The sequence below is a fragment of the Rhinopithecus roxellana genome, chromosome 15, assembly GCF_007565055.1.
Source record: "Rhinopithecus roxellana isolate Shanxi Qingling chromosome 15, ASM756505v1, whole genome shotgun sequence".
In the NCBI taxonomy this organism is placed as follows: Eukaryota; Metazoa; Chordata; class Mammalia; order Primates; family Cercopithecidae; genus Rhinopithecus; species Rhinopithecus roxellana.
This window is the reverse complement of record NC_044563.1, coordinates 11399125-11421381: the sequence shown is the minus strand read 5'-3', so window position 1 is coordinate 11421381 and position 22257 is coordinate 11399125. Positions and strand designations below refer to the sequence as shown.

At 49.9% G+C, this 22257-nt stretch overlaps 1 protein-coding gene across 1 annotated transcript; it reads right to left on the bottom strand.

The window, feature by feature from the left end:
• Nucleotides 1-475: 475 nt before the first annotated feature.
• STIP1 (stress induced phosphoprotein 1) lies at nt 476-20567 on the bottom strand. Its single transcript, XM_010376891.2, has 14 exons — nt 20414-20567; nt 12952-13161; nt 11603-11744; nt 11315-11456; nt 10112-10280; nt 8553-8679; nt 8357-8459; nt 7686-7806; nt 5800-5896; nt 5542-5666; nt 2109-2145; nt 1793-1896; nt 1401-1573; nt 476-967 (listed from the first exon to the last, which is right to left on the bottom strand). The coding sequence occupies exons 1-14, from the start codon at nt 20420-20422 to the stop codon at nt 895-897; spliced, it is 1632 nt and encodes a 543-aa protein (XP_010375193.1). The 5' UTR covers nt 20423-20567; the 3' UTR covers nt 476-894.
• Nucleotides 20568-22257: the final 1690 nt, after the last annotated feature.

Genomic DNA, 22257 nt, shown 5'->3' with positions numbered 1-22257 from the left:
TTCACCGTGTTAGCCAGGATGGTCTCGATCTCCTGACCTCGTGATCCGCCCGTCTCAGCCTTCCAAAGTGCTGAGATCACAGGCTTGAGCCACCGCGCCCGGCCTCCAACTCCTAAATCTAACAGCAACTGACAGTATAGCTGCCCTCCCCCCACAGTGACCTCCAGAGGTCACACGGGAATCCTGTTCTCTGGATCTAGCCAGTTTCTAACTTTGGGACTATAATTTGGAGAACTAACAGCACTGGGGACACCCCAAAGCTTATCTGAACCTCTCATTAATACCACTTGGGGTGGGGAAGCCTCCAGATGTCCCTCCAGCCACTGAGCAACAGCGCCACCTAGCAACCCTCTCAGCAAAGCCACCTGACTCCTCCTAAGCCCACCCCAAAGAGAAGAGCGAGATCAGGTTCCAGGAGCAGCCCCTGCAAGACAAACTCTTGGTTAAAAAAAAAAAAAAACACTCAAGGCCAAAGCAACATATAACCACGCCCAACTGGCTTGTTTTATTGGAGAAGGGCACGCGGAATAAACAACGTGAGACAGGTGGGACCTGAGGCTGGAAGAACCCCCTCCCCTCCCCATACATGCCCACTGCCCCAAATAAAAAATAACCAACTATGGGAGAGCAGCCGAGACAGCAACTGGGGGCAGGGGAAGGAGATACGGAACTCGAGGGCAACGGTGGAGAGACCATGCGTGTGCTGGGAGGGCCCAGAGGCAGCGGTGGCACAAACAGCGCAGGTACGAGTCTCTGTGTCTTCCCCGGGGTTATGTATAAATATAGAGAGATGAGGCCTTCTCTCCCCTGCTCTCCCTTCTGCTCTGTGCTGCTCGCCGCGGTCCCAGCTCCTCTTTCCACATGAGGGCGAAGGGAAGGGGGATGAACAAGTCATCACCGAATTGCAATCAGACCCACATCCATCAGCTTCTGGATCTTCTGTGCTATTACAGGATTCTTTAAGTGTCTACAGAGGAAGAGGCAGTTATTTGAAATGAGACAACCTTTAAAATCTTACTTGCTCTCACAGCAAGCCCCAATTCAACCCCCTCTACAGAAGGCCCCAGCAGGGAGGGGTCCTGGCGAGGCCTGGGGCGCAGAGCTGCAGAGGCCTGCTCCACTTTGCAGAACTTGCCAGTCCTACTCCGAGCCCACGACACAGCTTCCAGCCAAGACCTTTCTCCCAGCTAAATGGGCTTTTCCAAATGACTGCTTAAGCTATCATGACTAACAAACAAGGCCCTTCCAGCTCTCCACCCACTGCCAATCTCCTCAAGTTTAGGAAGAATGACAGAATTCCTCTTCCTCCCAGACCAAGCACACCCCTCCCAGCTGCGTGCACTCATCTGCCTGCTTTTGTTCTCCATTTCCAGCAAGGCCGCCTCTTTGACTCTACATACTCGCTGAGTGCCTGGGGGTCCTTCTGCATCTGTTCCAGGATGAGGCGCATGGCTGGGTCACTCATGATCTGCTGCACCTCGGGGTCGGCCATGGCTCGTCGCTTCACATCTTCGGGGCTGTCGTGCCGGTTGTACTGTGCCATCATACAGCGTTGGTAGCCGTCTGCCGCCTCCTGCAGTCCAGAAGAGACAAAGGGGAAGAGTGTTAGCACCACCCAGCTCACTACTTCAGCAGGTCCAAGATAACAGAGGTAACTGACAAGGGAAGACAGAGCAAGTAAGAGAGAAACAGGGAAATGGAGGTGACAGGGAAGAAATCAGGGACTGAACATGGAAAAGACCCAACACAGAAAAAGGCAGGGCGAGCCCTGGAGCCCCAGAAGCAGCCCCACCTTACAGCTGGAGTCCAGGTCTAGCGCCTTCTGGTACACATCCATGGCTTTGGTGTAGTCCTTCATCGCTTCCAGGGCAGCAGCTTTCCGTGTATAACCCTTGACTACAGACAGGAGAGGTGGTGCGTTATCCAAACGCAGCGCCCAAGGCTGCTCCTTGCACCTCTTCACCTGCACATCAACACTGTTCACACCTGCTGATGCTGGATCCTAAATGCTACAGGTCCCAAGGACACACAGGTAGACAAAGGGCTTGCCCTTTCCTTCTCTAATCTTTTGGCTAGAGACAGGGAACAGGCAGCAGAAAGGCACTTACTGAAGGTCGGCTCCAACTGGATACATTCCTCACAGTCCTAGAATGAAGCAGCAGAAAGATATTAGGCTCACTCCCTTGGACAAGCTCACTACAGGCAGCTCAAGCATGTGAACTTCCAACTAACACCTCATCCAGCACCACACAGAGGTGACGACACCAGAAAAGACAACTCCAGATGATGGATCATCCCACAAAAGACTAACTGCCTAGACTCTGCAAGAGGCTGATGCTATGAAAAACACATAGCGGGGGACAATTCCAGTTTGAGAAACTGAAGAGTACATGACAGCTAGACCAAATGCATGGGCCTTGGTACTGAGAGCTCTGGAATCCAAAACCACTACTGATTAAAAAACAAAACAACGCCGGGTGCGGTGGCTCATGCCTGTAATTCCAGCACTTTGGGAGGCTGAGGTGGGTGGATCAACTGAGGTCAGGAGTTCAAGACCAGCCTGGCCAACATGGTGAAACTCCGTCTCTACTTAAAAAAAAAAAGAAAAAAAGGGCGGCCAGGCGCGGTGGCTCACGCCTGTAATTCCAGCACTTTGGGAGGCCAAGGCGGGTGGATCACCTGAGGTCGGGAGTTCAAGACCAGCCTGACCGAGATGGAGAAACCCCTTCTCTACTAAAAATACAAAATTAGCTGGGCGTGGTGGCACATGCCTATAATCCCAGCTACTAGGGAGGCTGAGGCAGAAGAATTGCTTGAACCTGGGAGGCAGAGGCTGCGGTGAGCTGAGATCGTGCCATTGCGCTCCAGCCTGGGCAACAAGAGTGAAACTCTTTCTCAAAAAAAAAACAAACAAACAACAAAAAAAATTGCTGTGCTGGTGGCTGCACCTGTAATAATCCCAGCTACTTGGGAGGCTGAGGCAGGAGAATCGCTTGAATGTGGGAGGCGGAGGTTGCAGTCAGCCAAGATCACACCATTGCACTCCAGCCTGGGCAACAAGAGTGAAACTCTGTCTCAAAATAAAATAAAATAAAAAACCCCTAGTTTTAAAACATATTTTTGGAGAAGTGGGCAAGTCTGAGTATGGATGGACAGATGGCAGATGGCATCAGGCCTTGGTCTGGTGAGGTTGCGTGTGGTGACAGTGCTGCACTGGACAGGGAGTCTTTTCAGGCAATGCGTGCACAAGACTTGGATGTCTCATTCTAAGTGCCAAATGAATACAATTTCCTTTCACAAACAGTTCAGCAAAAAAGGTCAGTATTTAATTGTCAGATAAAAGTTGAAGATACACCAGATATTCACTATGTATTCTTCTCTCTGAAACATCTTCAAAGTAAGAAATCATGAAGAAGAGAATATTATGCAATACACTGAGCTTACCTGGGCTTAATTCCAACCCTTCCACCAAGAAGCTGGACAGCAGCAGAAATCCCATTCATTCTTTCTCCACGCTCTCATGATTGGGAAAGCACTGCCCACCTCCGAGGTGACGGACAACCTGCTATTCTTTGCCTCACAAATCAATATGCTTTTGACATGACTCTTGTACAATCCTACTAGTAGAAATGATGTCTCTAAGCTGAGACACAGACCCAGAAGACAATGGCACAAAATATAAAAACCAACACAAACGCAGGTATGGCTGTTTCTAGACGGGTCACACTTTGTCACCTTCTCACAATATAGTCCAGGTTTGTCAGCTAGAGAACAGTCAAAAAAAACTGCTGAAAGAGGCAGGGGGCTGATATTCGATAGAATGATGAGAACTCCATTCACAGTGTCAATCGTATTTGACCAAACTTGATATGACTGAGAACAGCAGACCTACCTAGCTGAGCAAAACAGAAAAGCAAGGAAGGATGGTACAGCTGCTGAAAAACATATGGTGGTTCCTCAAAAATTAAACATAGGTCGGGCGCAGTGGCTCATGCCTGTAATCCCAGCACTTTGGGAGTCCAAGGCAGGAGGATCGCTTGAGCCCAGGAGCTTAAGAGCAGCCTGGGAAAACATGGTGAAACACTGTCTCTATAAAAAAATAGAAAAATTGGCCGGGCACGGTGGCTCACGCCTGTAATCCCAGCACTTTGGGAGGCCGAGGCGGGCGGATCACGAGGTCAGGAGATCGAGACCATCCTGGCTAACCTGGTGAAACTCCGTCTCTACTAAAAAATAGTGAGCCAAGATCGCGCCACTGCACTCCAGCCTGGGTGACAGAGCGAGACTCCCTCTCAAAAAAAAAAAAAAAAAAAAAAAAATTAGCAGGGTACAGTGGTGCACACCTGTAGTCCCAGCTACTCAGGAGGCTGAGGTGGGAGGATGGCTTAAGCTGGGGAAGCAGGGGTTGCAGTGAGCTGACATCGTGCCACTGCACTCCAGCCACCCTGGGCGACAGAGCCAGACGTCGTCTTAAAAAAAAAACAAAAAACAAAAGGAGGCCAGGCGCAGTGGTTCACCCTTGTAATCCTAGCACTTTGGAAGGCTGAGGCGGGTGGGTCATCTGAGGTCAGGAATTCAAGGCCAGCCTGGCCAACACAGTGAAACCCCGTCTCCACTAAAATACAAAAAATTAGCCAGGCACGATGGCGGGTGCCTGTAATCCCAGCTACTTGGGAGGATGAGATGGGAGAATTGTTTGAACCCGGGAGATGGTGGCAGCTAGCCGAGATTGTGCCACAGCACTCCAGCCTGGGCAGCTGAGCGAGACTGTCTCAAATAAACAAACAAACAAAAAAAGTAAACACAGACACCACATGGCCCAGCAATTCCACTTCTTAAAAATGGTTAAAAAGGGCCGGGCGCAGTGGCTCAAGCCTGTAATCCCAGCACTTTGGGAGGCCGAGACGGGCAGATCACGAGGTCAGGAGATCGAGACCATCCTGGCTAACACGGTGAAACCCCTTCTCTACTAAAAAATACAAAAACAAAAACTAGCCGGGCGAGGTGGCTGGCGCCTGCAGTCCCAGCTACTCGGGAGGCTGAGGCAGGAGAATGGCGTGAACCCGGGAGGCGGAGCTTGCAGTGAGCTGAGATCTGGCCACTGCACTCTAGCCCGGGCGACAGAGTGAGACTCCGTCTCAAAAAAAAAAAAAAAAAGTTAAAAAGGCAAAAACAAAGAAAAAAGAGGAAGGATACAGGGGTGAAAGGACCCACCTTCCAATGTACTGCCAACCAGTAGTAACTCCATGGGCCAGGACCAGTTGGATACAGGTCCCATATTTTACACACACACACACACACACACACACCACTATAAATCTAGGCAACACAGCAAGACCCCAACTCTACAAACAAATTAAAAATGTAGCGGGATGTGGTGGTATGTGCCTGTGGTCCTAGCTCCTCAGGAGGCCGAGGCAGGACAAAGTGAGACACTGTCTCAAACATCATCATCAACCCAATGTTGACGAAAACACAGAGAGAAAACCCACTCCTCACGTGCAGGCTTATAGTAATGGCCGCCCCCACAGGTCTCCTCACCTTGAGTGCCAGCTGGAACTCCAGGAGCTTGGTATAGCAGGCAGCTCGATTGCTGTATAATTTGGCATCTTTCGGATTCCTTTTGATGGCTTCTGTATAATGCTTCATGGCCTGGGGATAGTCCCCTGGGGAAGAAAAACAAAGTCTATCTTTTAAAAAGCAAAAAGCCCCCACATGTAGCCGGCCATATTACCCCCCAGCCTGGCATGGGAGGCACACGCAGCACCGCTCCCCCGATCCCCGAGCTGCAGGCAGCACCTTTCTGAAAACACTCGTTGCCTTTGTTCTTCTCCTCCAAAGCCAGGTCGGGGTTTATGTAGGCCAGCCGCTCTTGCTCCTTCAGGATTTTCTCTGCCTACAAAACACAATTCTTGGAATAGTAAACACTCATAATCATCTAAATATTAGGACGTTAATTTTCAGAGAATTGCTGACAAGCTTTTATTTTTGAGACGGAGTCTCGCTCTGTCACCCAGGCTGGAGTGCAGTGGCACGACCTCGGTTCACTGCAAGCTCCACCTCCCAGGTTCACGCCATTCTCCTGCCTCAGCCTCCTGAGTAGCTGGGACTACAGGCGCCCGCCTCCACACCTGGCTAGTTTTTTTTTTGTATTTTTTTAGTAGAGACGGGGCTTCACTGTGTTAGCAAGGATGGTCTCGATCTCCTGACCTTGTGATCCGCCCACCTTGGCCTCCCAAAGTGCTGGGATCACAGGCGTGAGCTATTGCTATGGTCCTTGCTATTGCTGGCAAATTTTTAAAAGAAATTTACAGTTTTTTTTTTTTTTTTGAGACGGAGTCTCGCTCTGTCTCCCAGGCTGGAGTGCAGTGGTGGGATCTCAGCTCACTGCAAGCTCCGCCTCCCGGGTTCACGCCATTCTCCTGCCTCAGCCTCCTGAGTACCTAGGACTAGGGGTGCCTGCCACCATGCAAGGCTAATTTTTTGTATTTTTAGTAGAGATGGTGTTTCACCGCATTAGCCAGGATGATCTCGATCTCCTGACCTCATGATCCACCCGCCTAGGCCTCCCAAAGTGCTGGGATTACCATAAAAGAGAATGAATGGCACTGACACAACACTTGGTGCAAAAATAAGCCCTGTATGAAAAGGATACACACCTCACTAGCACAATTCATTTTCTCACCAATCCTTTTGTGAATATAAAGTCACGCCCTACATAATTTATGACAATTGGCCTGATTCACATCATTTTTGTTGTATAAAATAGTCAAAGTGTTATGTTACAAGAACTATTAACACTCTTAATGCACAGGCCCTCAATATTAACACATTTAGGGTTGAAATCTTGGCTAATACAAAAAACTGCAAAAAATAAAACAAAACAAAACCAAAAACCAGATCACTTCCTATATGTTGTCACTGTTAAATGACAGAAAAAGAATCATATAAGATGACCAAAGCCACTACCTAAAAAAAGGTCAGGTTCAGCCAGGCATAGTGGCTCACGCCTATAATTCCAGCACTTTGGGAGGCTGAGGAGGGCGGATCACTAGAGTTCAGGAGTTCAAGACCAACCTGGGCAACACAGTGAGACCCCCTTCTCTACAAATAATTAAAAAATTAGCTGGACGTGGCCAGGTGCAGTGGCCTATAATCCCATACTTTGGGAGATTGAGGTGGATGGATCATGAGGTCAGGAATTTTGAGACCAGCCTGGTCAATATAGTGAAACTTCATCTCTATTAAAAATACAAAAATTAGCTGGACGTGGTGGTGCGCACCTGTAGTCTTAGCTACTCGGGAGGCTGAGGCAGAACTGCTTGAACCTGGGAGGCTGAGGTTGCAGTGAGCAGAGACCGTGCCACTGCACTCCAGGCTGGGTGACAGATCGAGACTCCGTTTCAAAAAATAAAAAAATAAAAAATTAGCTGGATGTAGTGGCACACGGTTGTAATCCTAGCTACTCAGGAGGCTGAGGTGGGAAGATCAATGAAGCCCAGGAGGTTGAGGGTGCAGCGAGCCATAACTGTGCCACTGTACTTCAGCCTAGGCGAAAGAGTGAGACCTTATCTCAAAAAAAAAAAAAAAAAAAAAAGTCAACTTCGTTATTAAATAAAACAGTAAGAAACAATGGCTCAATTATTAGGAAAACAAGAAAATACCCCTATTCCTTTCCTACCCACCTGCTGACATTTCTTGAGCACATCTGGGGTTCGGTGCTCTGCTAGAGACTTGTTATAGAAATGGATGGCATCCTTGTACTTTTCTTCTTTGAAGTATGAGTTGCCAATTCGAGCATACGCTCTGAAAAAGAGAGAGAGACGAAGACTGCTTAGGACTAACAGATAAGGTCAGCTCCTGCAGAAAAACACACCTGCAACTGGAAAGATCCGCATCACTGCCTTCAACACGTTTTGTCTTGTCTGCAGTGACCTTCTTGACAGCCCTTTTTTTTTTTTTTGGAGACGGAGTCTCGCTCTGTCGCCCAGGCTGGAGTGCAGTCATGCGATCTCAGCTCACTGCAAACTCTGCTTCCCAGGTTCACACCATTCTCCTGCCTCAGCCTCCTGAGTAGCTGGGACTACCGGCGCCCGCCACCATGCCCAGCTAATTTTTTGTATTTTTAGTAGAGACGGGGTTTCACTGTGGTCTCCATCTCCTAACCTCATGATCCGCCCGCCTCGGCCTCCTAAAGTGCTGGAATTACAGGCATGAGTCACCGCACCCGGCCTGCCAGCCCTTTCTTAACACAGCAGATTCTATGGCCAGCAGCCCTCCTCCCCATGCAGAGAAACTTAAGTCTTGGACAGGAAACCCTCCACGCTATCAAGGTATTCTGGAAGGTCAAGCCTACTTGGCAATCTGTCGATAGTCTTCTCGGTTTTCTCTCCCCACGTCAATGGCCTTCTCACAAAGCTCCCGGCACTTATTGTAGTCACCCTTTTCGAAGTACACCGCTGCCAGGCAGGATGGTGAAGAAGGAATAGTCAGTCCTTGCTTCTTCCCTCAGATACCCAATAATTCCCTTGCCCCTGGTTTCTGGGCCTCACCTGCTTGATTGGTAATGTAAGTCATGTTGGTGGGGTCCAGCTCCTTGGCTTTGTCGTAATGCTTCAAGGCTGTGTCAAAGTCTTTCTTCTTGTAGGCATCATTCCCCAGCTCTTTTTCTTTCAGTGCCTAGATGAGGTTTAGAAGTGAGTGCTGAGCAAATCTAACTCAGGTGACAAAGACAGCAAGAATCTATGATCTGTCACAAGTTCTGAAATACAGCTAACATGTACAGAACTCTAGCAAGTTCTCCTGAAGGCCTCTTCATCAATCAGCTATAGACAATACAGTCAAGTATCAGCCATTAGAATGAAAACTAATTTCATCTTTGCTTGCTCTGAAACTCCCCCTTTTCCACCTACTCTCCTGGATCTTTGTCAGGAAGCAGAGCGCTTCTTTAGGGGAGAGGAAATCCCTTCAACTTGAAGCAACCGTTGAGGACAGCAGAGTTTTGGACCAGGCTTTATTCTGAGAGGCTGCAGCAGATCTGGTGTCGGTCCTGTGGCTGCCTCAGGATCTTAGTTGTCAGGGAACCATAGCAGAGGGCGTGGTGAGAGGATGAGAAGGGGCTGAGTGGCACGAGTCTTCGGCAAAACTCGCTACCGCCCACAGTGGAGGGCCTTTTTCCAGCTGAGACACCCTAAACAACCAACGCTTACCCATTTCAAGGTGCTAAATTTGGCAACAATCTGCTGTTCCAGTTACAAGGAGGGAAATGAAATTGTTGAGGCGCATGCCTCCTGCTCCAAAAGAGTGCCGCTTAGCGGACGCTCCCAACTGCATACCATGTCCAGCCAGGAAGCAAAGGTCTAAGGATTGATGTGGACATTCTTCTGGATCATGACAAGGATGTGAATTACTCCCAACTTTCTGGTCTTGCTCTGACCAACACTCACACTGGCAGCAATGAAGCTACTGTTGCGACCATGGGAAGGGCAACTCCCGCTGCTCACTCTTGGCTACACATCACTCCTAGGAATTCTCTTGTGAAGCTCATCTTTTTTTTTTTTTTTTGAGATGGAGTCTCGCTCTGTCGCCCAGGCTGGAGTGCAGTGACGAGATCTTGGCTCACTGCAACCTCAGCCTCCCAAGTTCAAGTGATTCTTCTGCCCATCATGACACCTGGCTAATTTTTCTATTTTGAGTGGAGATGAGGTTTCACCATGTTGGCCAGGCTGATCTTGAACTCCTGACCTTAGGTTATCTACCCACCTTGGCCTCCAAAAGTGCTGAGATTACAGGCGTGAGCCACTGTGCCTGGCCTGAAGCTGATCTTTTAACATGCTGACCATTCTAATGAATAATAGTCATAAGCTTAGCACATTTCAAAGCACTCAAAATAGTTACAGCTGGGCACAGTGGCTTGTGACTGTAATCCTAGCTGAAGCAGGAGCATCACTTGACGCCAGGAGTTCAAGACCAACCTGGGAAACACAGCGAGACTCCGTCTCTAAAAAAAACCATAATAATCATGGTCATTCAAGGTTGACAGATGTTCCCATTCAACATAAAGATTTCTAGTTATCTATAAATGAGTGACAGTGAGGAGAAAAAACAAGACCTGCTTCTTATTCTCTGGAAGATCTTCTTCCATTGGCTCTGGCTTGGTCTCCTTTTTGGGAGGGGGTGGTGGTGGAGGTGTTGCAACCTCTTCCTCCTCATCCATACTGCCCAGATCGACCCCAAGGAGGACGCTGAGAGTGGTCATGATCCGGGGATCTTGTAGTTTCCTAGTATTGATTTAAAAAAAGAAAGAAAAATTGCAATTACTTCTCCCCACAATCAGTCTTTTAACTCCCACTATTAAAGTCAGATTCCTGTGTTTAGAAGCTCCTCACCCATCAAAAGATGGCTAGATTTTGCATCACTCATGAGATACAATTGAGGAATGCTCAAACCATCAAAACACCATCTAAAATAGAGTCAACAAAAATAAATAAAATGAAGTCACAGATAGTCGGGCACGGTGGCTCACACCTGTAATCCCAGCACTTTGGGAGGCTGAGGCAGGCAGACCACTTGAGGTCAGGAGTTTGAGACCAGCCTGGCCAAGATGGTGAAACCTGTCGCTACTACTAAACATACAAAAATCAGCCAGGTGTGGTGGTGTACACCTGTAATCCCAGCTACTCAGGAGGCTGAGGCAGGAGAATCTCTTGAACCCAGGAGGTGGATGTTGCAGTGCACCGAAATTACACCACTGCACTCCAGCCTAGGTGACAGAGCGAGACCCCATCTCGAAAAAATAAAATAAATAAATAAATAAATAAATAAATAAATAAATAAAAGTTACAGAGGTCAAGTTTATTCAAGGTTGGCAGATACACAGAGGAATAAGTTGTTTTAGGTATACTTCCATAGCTGATCTCAGGAGCCAGAGGATTGAGACAGAGATGGATACCAGTACAAGATTTAGACACATCTTTACACATGAACTTCAAGCCTGTTTCCACCCTGATATACCAACAGAGACAGTAGGGCCTAAGGAGATTGAAAGGATGGGATTGACACTAGATTACAGTTCTAGGATAGCAGGCAAGAGGTGTATATAGATGACAAGGAACATTCTAGATTACTGTGATATATGCTCCCCTGACCCTTTCTATAATTACAAATAAATGACCACCCGCTACTGCTCTGCAGAGAATAAGCAAAGGCAGAAACTGCAGTTTAGGGCAGGGAACCCTCTGCTGTGAGGTTATGGGAAGAAAAAGCATAACATTCCTCCAGATTTCCAGAACCTCAATGAGCGGCGTCCACTTACGTGCCCAGGTCGGAAGGCTTGTTTCGCAGCTGCTCTATCAGCTCCCGGTAGGTAGAATCACTGAGTAGTGTCCTTGTCCTGGGATCACTCTCCAACTTCTGATACAGATTGGGCATGTTGAAAGGGTTCATGAATTTTCTCTCTGTCCGAGTAAAGGAAAGCACATCACTATGAAATGAGTTCACTAGAATTACTGTGTCCCATACCCTAACAGACTGACATTTCTCAGGGGAAGACTCAAAATTAATCCCATTAATAATAAGAAAGAAAACTGTGCGTGGTACCTACCTGCCAACCTGGCCTCCATATTCTGTAAACCTTCTTTCAGTTGAGGGTTATTTGCCTCGTGTTTTAAGCCCTCCTCATAGGTTCGCTTAGCTTCTTCAAATCGGTTTAAGAACTCTAGAGCTGCTGCCTTTCGTGAATAGCCCTTAAACCACCAAAGAAAGACACAAAATAAAGAACACCCAGAGGTAAATGCAGAAGATAAACTCAAAAAAGAACAATTCTACTTTTTAAAATTTAATTTTATTTTTTTTTGCAACGGAGTCTCGCTCTGTCCCCCAGGCTGGGTGCAGTGGCGCGATCTTGGCTCACTGCAAGCTCCGCCTCCCGGGTTCATGCCATTCTCCTGCCTCAGCCTCCTGAGTAGCTGGGACTACAGGTGCCCGCCATCGTGCCCGGCTATTTTTTGTATTTTTAGTGGAGACGGGGTTTCACCATCTTGATCTCCTGACCTTGTGATCCGCCTGCCTTGGCTTCCCAAAGTGCTGGGATTACAGGCGTGAGCCACCGCGCCCGGCCAATTCTACTTTTAATGGGGGAAAAATGAGTATTCACACGAAGGCCAAAGAGAAAAAAGGAGAGGATTAGGCTACAAAGCCAAGGCTTTTACTTTAAGGATCCATCCAAATAGCAGAGGCACATCCGCCCCACCCCATTCACCTCTGATCAACTGTGGTACCTTTAGCAGCATTTTTTTTCCTTATTTATTTTCTTGGTAAAGACAGGGACTCCTTATGTTGCCCAGGCTGGTCTCAAACCCTTGGGCTCCAGTAATCCTCATGCCTCAACCTCCCAAAGTGCTGGGATTACAGGTGTGAGCTACTGCACCTGGCCTCTTCCTCCTCCTCCTTTTTAGACAGGGTCTTGCTCTGTCATCTGGGCTGGAGTGCAGTGGCACGATCTCAGCTCACTGCAACCACTGCCTGCCAGGCTCAGGTGCTCCTCCTGCCTTAGCCTTCTGAGTAGATGGGACTACAAGCACATGCCACCATGCCTGGCTAATTTTTTTTGCATTTTTAGTACAGACAGGGTTTCACCATGTTGGCCAGGCTGGTCTTGAACTCCTGACCTCAAGTGATCTGCCCACCTCAGCCTCCCAGAGTGTTGGGATTACAGGCATGTGCCACCGCGCCCAGCCCCAACCTCTTCCTTCTTAGTACCAAAAATAAAGGCTGTATTACAACTAATAGCTATCTTAGATTTGATAAAAAATGCTGTTTCTGAGGAGGATACTCAAACAGGGAGGTGAGTAGGTAACTATCAGTCTATCAGGACAGGTGAGCCTCAGGCCACCAAAAGGCATTTCTGGAAAGGTCTGAAGGGCCTCTCTCCCTCCGCTGCCCACAGCTGACCTTGCCCCAGTCAGGCTTTAGGTCGACAGTTTTGCAGCCATCCTCGTAAGCCTTCTGGTAGTCTCCTTTCTTAGCATAGGCAGCAGAACGGTTGCTGTACAGCACGTGGTTGTGGGGATCCAGCTTAATGGCTTCAGAGTAGCACTGTAAGGCATCGTCGATGTTGCCCGCGCTCAGGGCCTTGTTGCCCTTCTCTTTCAGCTCATTGACCTGAGGGGAAAGGAGCACACAGCTTTTCTATGATGAGTCCATTTAATCACAAGCTTTTAAGATAAGACTCATTCTTTTACGGAGTTACCAACAAATAAATAGGTGACTTTACAGATCAGAAAAGAGAATAGTTGTTCATTTATTTAATTTCCCACACCTTCCCTAGGGAGCCAGCAAAGAAAAAACAAGCAGGGGCAAAGAGCCCAGGCTGCACTCCACGCCAGCCCTCATGTGATGAACGAGGGCTCTGCCACTCTTCCGGTCTCTACATGGAGCTCATGAAGCCACTCCAGGACGTATCACATGCTTTCGTGGAAAAGTCAATTCATTTGTCACAGATTTCCAAAGCATCCAAATGATAAATGGAGCACAGGCCTAGTCACCCCTCACAGGAAGAAGGTGGGCGGAGTGGCACTGATACATGCTCCAGTGACCCGAAGGCTGTGGGATGGCAGCGGAGGCTTCTCTTTCTTGGGAGCAGCAAGATGCCTGCCTATGGCATGGTTGCCATCTCCTCCCATCACAGAAGAACTGGTCTCCATTTCCTGGTGTGGCAACATGTCGCCACATGACAGATAAATGTTCACTAATGGGTAACAGTCAAGCTAGCCCCCCAAATTGATTCCTGCCATTCTTAAATATTACTACATTACAAAGGGGATAGAGAATAAAGAAATGCTACTGTGGTTTAAACCTCTCCATTCTCAAACATTTAGAATGCAAAAAGTAGGGATACAGCAGGGTTTTGTTTTGTTTTGTTTTTCGAGACGGGGTCTCACTCTGTCGCCCAGGCTGGAGTACGGTGGTGCCATCTTAGCTCACTGCAACCTCTGCCTCCCAGGTTCAAGTGATTCTCCTGTCTCAGCCTCCCAAGTAGCTGGGACTACAGGGGCCCGCCCCGACGCCTGGCTGATTTTTGTAATTTTAGTAGAGATGGGGTTTCACCATATTGGTCAGGCTGTTTGTCTTAAACTCCTGACCTCAGGTGATCCATCCACCTCAGCCTACCAAAGTGCTGGGATTACAGACATGAGCCACTGCGCCTGGTGGGATACAGCAGTTTGAAAAAGTGAAGCAACTCTGCCTGGCCGCCCCACCGTCTGAGAAGTAAGAAGCCCCTCTGCCCGGCTGCCTGACTGGGAAGAGAGGAGCACCTCTGCCCGCCCGCCTCTGTCTTGGAAATGAGGGACACCTCTGCCTGGCCGCTGCACTGTCTGGAAAGTGAGGAGTTCCTCGGCCCAGCCCCTGCATGGTCTGGGAAGTGAGGAGCGTCTCTGCCCGCCCACCCCACTGTCTGAGAAGTGAAGAGTGCCTCTGCTGGGCTGCTGTGCAACCCTCCAAGTGTGAAGTGACAGCCCTGTGTGTGATCTTTCTGCCCTTCCCAAGTTTGCATTTTCGACATTAAAGTTTACTTTTTAATTAAAAAAAAAAAGAAAAAAGTGAAGCAGGCCTTGGCCCTGTCATAACAGGGTCCTCACTAAAGGGTTTCTCCTCACTGACCTGCCCCACAAAAGGCCAGGCGCCCCACAGCAGCCTACCTGAGGGCAGACAGCCCCTTGAGAAGCTCCTTCATTTATTCATTTTATTATTATTATTTTTTGAGACAGAGTCTTGCTCTGTCCCCAGACTGGAGCGCAGTGGCACGATCTCGGCTTACTGCAACCTCTGCCTCCTGGGTTCAAGCGATTCTCCTGCCTCAGCCTCCTGAGTAGCTGGGATTTACAGGCTCCTGCCACCACGCCTGGCTAATTTTTGTATTTTCAGTAGTGATGCGGCTTCACCATGTTGGCCAGGCTGATCTCAAACTCCTGACCTCATAATCCGCCCATCTCCGCCTCCCAAAGTACTGGGATTACAGGCGTGAGCCACCGCACCCGGCCATATATATACATATATATATATATATTTTAAAGACAGTATCTCACTTTGTTACCCAGCCTGGAGTGCAGTGGCATGATCACAGCTGGCTGTAACCTTCAACTCCTGGGCTCAAGCAATCCTCCTGACTCAGCCTTTTTTCTTTCTTTCGTTCTTTTTTTTTTTGAGACGGAGTTTCACTCTGGTTGCCCAGGCTGGAGTGCAATAGCGCGATCTCACATCACCATAACCTCTGCCTCCCAGGTTCAAGCAATTCTCCTGCCTCAGCCTCCTGAGTAGCTGGGATTACAGGCATGCACCACCACCACATCCACCTAATTTTGTATTTTTAGTAGAGACGGGGGTCTCTCCATGTTGGTCAGGCTGGTCTTGAACTCCTGGCCTCAGGTGATCTGCCCGCCTTGGCCTCCCAAAGTGCTGGGATTACACGTGTGAGCCACTGCGCCCGACCAACTCAGCCTTTTAAGTAGCTGGGACTACAGGTGTATGTCACCACGCCCGACTAAATGTTTTTCTTTTTTTTTTTTTTTTTTTTGATACGGAGTCTTGCTCTGTCACCTGGGCTGGAGTGCAGTGGCCGGATCTCAGCTCACTGCAAGCTCCGCCTCCCGGGTTTATGCCATTCTCCTGCCTCAGCCTCCCGAGTAGCTGGGACTACAGGCACCCACCACCTCGCCCGGCTAGTTTTTTTTTTTTTTTTTTGTATTTTTTTTAGTAGAGACGGGGTTTCACCATGTTAGCCAGGATGGTCTCGATCTCCTGACCTCGTGATCCGCCCGTCTCGGCCTCCCAAAGTGCTGGGATTACAGGCTTGAGCCACCGTGCCCGGCCATGTTTTTCTCTTTCTGTGGTAGAGATGGTGTCTCGCTATATTGCCCAGGCTTGTCTCAAACTCTTGGCCTAAAGCAACCCTCCTGCCTCAGTCTCCCAAAGGTGAGCCACCACACCAGACCAAAATATACCTTTAAGAGGTAAACGTTCTGTGAGACAGTTATGTCACCTAAGTTACTAACTCATTCTATGTATCATCCACTCACAACCCAGTAAATTGATGCAAGAAATAATTTTGTTAAGAGAAATGATTTTAGGCTGTAATCTCAGCACCTTGAGAAGCCAAGGCGGGTGGATCACCTGAGGTCAGGAGTTCGAGACCAGCCTGGCCAACATGGTGAAACTCCGTCTCTACTAAAAATACAAAAATTAGCCTGATGTGGTGCACGCCTGCAGTCCCAGCTACCCAGCAGTCTGAGGCAGGAGAATCACTTGAACCTGGGAGTCGGAGGTTGCAGTGACCTGAGATCGTGCCACTGCATTCTCACCTGGGGGACAGAGTGAGACTCTATCTGGAAAAAAAAAAAAAAGAGAAATGATTTTGGAATCCCGAAATAGATCAGGAACTTCATCAATTAGAGACCTTACAGAGGCACAGGCAGAAGGAACCTGCCAAATTAAGCAAACAAGGGATAAAAAATCCTAGAGCCCAAGTCGGAGGCCAGAACACAAAGGGTTAACAAAACTCAAGTGGGGTCAAGAGGCAGCTGGTGAAATTCCTGCCTATGCTTTAAAAAAGCATTTTTCAAACACAGTACTGATCAGCAGTGGGTCAGGAAATCAATTTTGTAGGTCATGACCAGCATTTTAAGAGACCAAGTGGGACAAAAAATACCAGCACACAGGGCACATAACAGTAAATACTGTTTTGCTGAATGTGTTACATGGCTGTATGCCTGTGTTGGGTTAAATGTAAGAAGTGTATCATTGTGGGATTTATTTGAAAGGCCCCTATTGAAAAAAAAGACAAGCTTGAACATTCGAAATCTGTCCAACTTGTTTTTTTTTGGAGACAGAGTCTCGCTGTCATCCAGGCTGGAGGGCAGTGGAGCAATGTCCACTCGCTGCGACCTCCACCAGCTGGCTTCAAGCAACTGTCCTGCCTCAGTCTCCCACATAGCTGGGACCACAGGTGTGTGCCACGATGCCCACCAAATTTTTTTTTTTTTTTTTGAGAGAGAGTCGGCCGGGTACAGTGGCTCAAGCCTGTAATCCCAGCACTTTGGGAGGCCGAGACGGGCAGATCACGAGGTCAGGAGATCGAGACCATCCTGGCTAATACGGTGAAACCCCGTCTCTACTAAAGAATACAAAAAACTAGCCGGGCGACGAGGCCGGCGCCTGTAATCCCAGCTACTTGGGAGGCGGAGGCAGGAGAATGGCGTGAACCTGGGAGGCGGAGCTTGCAGTGAGCTGAGATCCGGCCACCGCACTCCAGCCTGGGCGACAGAGCGAGACTCCGTCTCAAAAAAAAAAAAAAAAAGAGCGACAGTCTCGCTGTCACCCAGGCTGGAGTGCAGTGGTGCAATCTCGACTCACTGCAAGGTCCACCTCCTGGGTTCAACCGATTCTCCTGCCTCAGCCTCCCAAGTAGCTGGGACTACAGGAGTATGCCACCACGCCCAGCTAATTTTTATATTTTTAAAAAATAGAGACAAGGTTTCACCATATTGGCCAGGCTGGTTTCGAACTCCTGACCTCATGATCCACCCGCCTTGGCCTCCCAAGGTGCTGGGATTACAGGTGTGAGCCACCACCCCTGGGGCGATTTTTAAAAAATTTTTTTTATTTTTACTACAGATGGGGTTTCACAAATCTGGAAGGTTGGTCTCAACCTGACCTCATGATCCACCCACCTCCGCCTCCCAAAGTGCTGGGATTACAAGTGTGAGCCACCGCACCCAGACCAACTTGAGTATTTTCTAAACTGAAATACAAACTTCACAGTTGAAAATGAAAACAAAATCTTGTTTATTTTCAGGAATGGCTTCCAGATGGTGGGCTCAAACACACCTGGGGTTAAATGCCACGTCATCTGTACAGTTGCCATGTCAGTTTGCTGTCCTAAGTCAAATATTCATTCACCATCTATCTACCTGCACATACACTTCTATCATGGGTGGTGGTGATTTAAAAACAAATATTTTAAGACCAGGCAAAGTGACTCACGCTTGTAATTCTAGTGCTAATGCAGTGGGAGGCCAAGGCTGAAGGACAGCTTGAGCCCAGAAATTCGAGACCAGCCTGGGAAACATAGCAAAACCCCCGTCTCTACAAAAAAATTTAAAATTAGCCAGTTGTGGGCCGGGCTCGGTGGCTCAAGCCTGTAATCACAGCACTTTGGGAGGCCGAGACGGGCGGATCACGAGGTCAGGAGATCGAGACCATCCTGGCTAATACGGTGAAACCCCGTCTCTACTTAAAAAATACAAAAAACTAGCTGGGTGAGGTGGCGGGTGCCTGTAGTCCCAGCTACTCGGGAGGCTGAGGCAGGAGAATGGCCTAAACCCGGGAGGCGGAGCTTGCAGTGAGCTGAGATCCGGCCACTGTACTCCAGCCGGGGCGACAGAGCGAGACTCCGTCTCAAAAAAAAAAAAAGAAAAATAGCCAGTTGTGGTGGCGTGTGGTTAGCTACTCAGGAGGCTGAGGCAGGAGGATCGCTTGAGGCCAGGAATTTGATGCTGCAGTGAACTATGATCCCACCAGTGCACTATGATCCCACCAGTGCACTTCAGCCTGGGCCACAGAACCAGACCCTGTCTCTAAAAAATAAAAAATAAATTTGTTACAGCAAAAAGAGGTCCTTTCTCTTTTTTTCAAGACGGAGTCTCACTCTGTCGCCCAGACTAGAGTGTGGTGGCACAATCACAGCTCACTGCAACCTACGCCTCCCGGGGTGAAGCGATTCCCCTGCCTCAGCCTCCCCAGTAGCTGGGATTACTGGCGAGCGCCACCATGCCCCACTAATTTTTGTACTTTTAGTACAGAGGGGGTTTCACCATGTTGGCCAGGCTGGTCTCGAACTCCTGACCTCTGGTGATTTGCCCGTTTTGGCTTCCCAAAGTGCTGGGGATTATACGTGTGAGCCACTGCACCCAGCTGAGATCCTTTCTTAAAAGTAAAAGAGCAATGTCTTATTCCAGAAATTTTTCCCTCACCTATACTACAGCCCATTTAATCCTACATACAACTGAAGTATTACATGCGCACAAAAAGTTTATTAACTTCATTTCCACTCTTTTTAATACAGCAAGGAAGCTCGAGCTTTGCCTAAAGCAGCAAACTGCTACAAGAAACCAAAGGCTAAGCTCTGTAACTCACACCAAAAAAAGGGTGGTAGTCACTAGTCCATCGAGATGTCTTATTTAAGGGGAGTGTGTGGGCGATCTTAGTTTTATGGACCTGAAGTAAGAACCAAATACCAGGTATAGTTTCAGAATTGTCACCCCCAAGTGTTATGGGACCGGAGCGACGAGGGTAGTACTCTCGAGCGGATGATTTCTCAGATGTTGGTAGAGGTTTCTCGGAGGTTGTTTTGTCCTTTTTCTTCCGATGAATCATTACAGCTCAATGACAGCTTCCAATGGAACAAAATCTCTAGGCCTTTCACAACCACAAGCTACCAAGGACATAACCAAGTCACTGAAAGGAAGCAGCAGCCGCTTCAAACTCTGCCCCCCAAATGCTCAAGAGAGGCCCATAACTTCTAGCGGTTAATCTCTGCAAATTGTCTACAACCGTCCCAGTGGAGCCAGAAATCCACCTTTCGGACCCACCTTTCGGAAGTGTCGGTCCTTGGTCACTCGACAATCACACACACGCATACAAAAAGAGGAGGAGGGGCCGCAATACATTTGTAAACCACTGTCAGAGATGGAATTCGTTCCAAGGACTTTTGCGGCACCCTTCCCTTTACTGCATCAGCTACACTCGGTCTGCGGCTCCTCAAATCCCCGCTCAACGCTCTCCCACCCTCACATTCTCAGATGCAGAAGAGTAAGATTTGCCCCAACTGGATCCCAAGCTGCTAAGACCCTGGGTTACTCCCAGTGTATTCCCATCCCCGCTCCCTGGATCCGTCCAAGTTCCTCGTGGCTAAGTCCCGAGCGGTTTCTCCGTCGGCTGTCTCAGATCTCCCGGAGCGCTACCTCGCGGGTGCCGAACCCGGCCCCTGGCCCAACTCCACCCCGCCCTCTGCGGCCCGCACCCTCCCCAGAATAGCCCGCAGCAGCCCCTTTGGGACGCCTTCAGGACCCGGTCGCGGCCCCTCTTCCCGCCGCCGGCCGGACTCACCCAAACTGTGGCCTCCTCCCGGCCCTCCTCGCCCAACCAAGGGGCGATGGGCGCTACCCGCGGCCGGCCTCGCTACACATCCCGCTCCCGCCCGCCGCCCGCGGCCCTCGCCTCCCCGCCGCCGCCCCGTCCGGCCCCAGCACCCAGCTCCGGTCGCCTAGATCCGGCACCCGCCCCGCCCCCTACCGTGGCCGGGCCTCCGCCGGTCCCCGAGCGGTCTCGGGGCCTCAGCCCGCCCCTCCCCCTTCACCTGCTCCATAGCGCAGCGCGGCCCGGAACCCCGTTGAATCGAATCCGTCCGCTCCGCGATCCCAACCGCACGCGCCGCCTTCTGGAACCTACTAGAAGCTGCCGGGACCCCCGGCTCCCGCCCCTTCCTCGCCTGCTAACTGGTCGAGTACTTCTAGGGGGCTCTCTGTGCTGCTCTACTACTGGTTTGAAGTCCAGCCCATCATCTCCACTTCCCTCTCATTGGACAGCGGGGAGTGATTCCCTCAACCCTGCCTCCCCCGCACCTCAGGATTGGACGTCCCTCTATAAACCCACCCATCTCAGGCTGCACGAACGGAGGGAGGAGCGGACTTCTGCGACACAGATTGGTCTTTTGCTCTGCCAATCATAGCCGCGCTGGCGGCCGCGCCCATTGGTTCCGTTCGTTCTGGAAATTTCCACCTCTCCCATTGGGCGGCCGGACTCCATGTCGGAACCGCCTTCAGAATGAGAGCGATTCCAATTGGGCGGAGGGTTGCCAACCCTTTGCGCTGATTGGTTTAAATCGCTGCCTTTCAAAAGGCCGGGTTTCGCCCCGCCCGTGGCTTATGGCAGTCTTGGCCGTAGTCCGGTACTGTAGCTGTGTCTCCGGCGGCTGCAGTGCCTCTGGGTTACTTTCCATCTGGATCCCTAGTGCCGCGAGTTCCAGGCGGTCCCCGGGATCGCCAGCGGCACAGGGCCCCAGCCCTTCGCCCGCTCACCGAGATGGAGGTCCTAGCCGGTGGGCGCTGCCTGGTCCTCGACCGCCAGTTGCGCGAGTTGTTTAGCGCTGCGGCCTCGGCCTGGTCCTCCTGCATTCTGGCTGTTAGGTTCTGAATGTTCCAGAAATGCCACGTGACCGCGAGGGCGCTTGGGCTTGGGCTGGACAGGCAGGGGATCTCATCGCGGCGGGCGCGGCTGTTCCGCTGGGCGTCCTCAGTGGAACCGCACACCCTCTCTGAGTCGTTTGGTCCTGTAGGGCCGAGGGGAATTCGTGCGGTGTTCAGCACGCGGGAAGCACTTAGCGAAAGGGAGCTGTCCCCCAGCCCTCGTGAGTCCGATGTAAAGGAGTGAAAGAGACAAAGAGCTGAATCAGGTAGTTAACCGCTTATGAGCTGGCGAGCTGTGGCCTGGTAGAGCCTCAAATCCCAGCCCCAGAAGTCATAGGCAGGGCAGGCACCCCAAAGCGTGGATGAGATGCACCTGCGGAGTGAAAATGCTGCTATTGCTTCTAGAGTCGGCTGTGGTTCCTGGAACAAAGGAGCCGCATGACTCGGGTCTGGCGATGGTCTTGGGCTCTGCAGTGTCCTCATCCTTCCCCCTCTCTGGGTAATGCCATCTTCCCAGGGTTTAAAGTGTATCCTCTCTGCCAGTAGCTTGTCTCCACAGCCTCACTTTAATCCCACCTGCCCCACCCATTTTGGACACTGAGCCAAGTTGCCGCAGACCTGCAAACCTGGTAATCCCTCACTTGAAAGTGCTGAAGGCTTTAGGGTGGGGTTCAGGGCCTGTGTAATCTAACCGCATACTTTTTTTTTTTTTTTTGAGACGGAGTTGAGTCTCACTGTCTCCCAGGCTGAAGTGCAGTGGCGCCATCACAGCTCGCTGCAGTCTCGACCTCCTGAGCTCAAGCCATCCTCCCACCTCAGCCTCTCAAGTACCAGGGGTTACAGGCAGGCATCACTACGCCTAGCTAATTTTTCTATTTTTTTGTATAGACGGATTTCTTCGTGTTGTCCAGGCTGGTCTTAAACTCTCGCTCTGTCTCAGGCTAGAGTGCAGTGGGTCGATCTCGGCTCCCTGCAACCTCTGCCTCCCCGGTTCAAGCAATTATCCTGCCTCAGT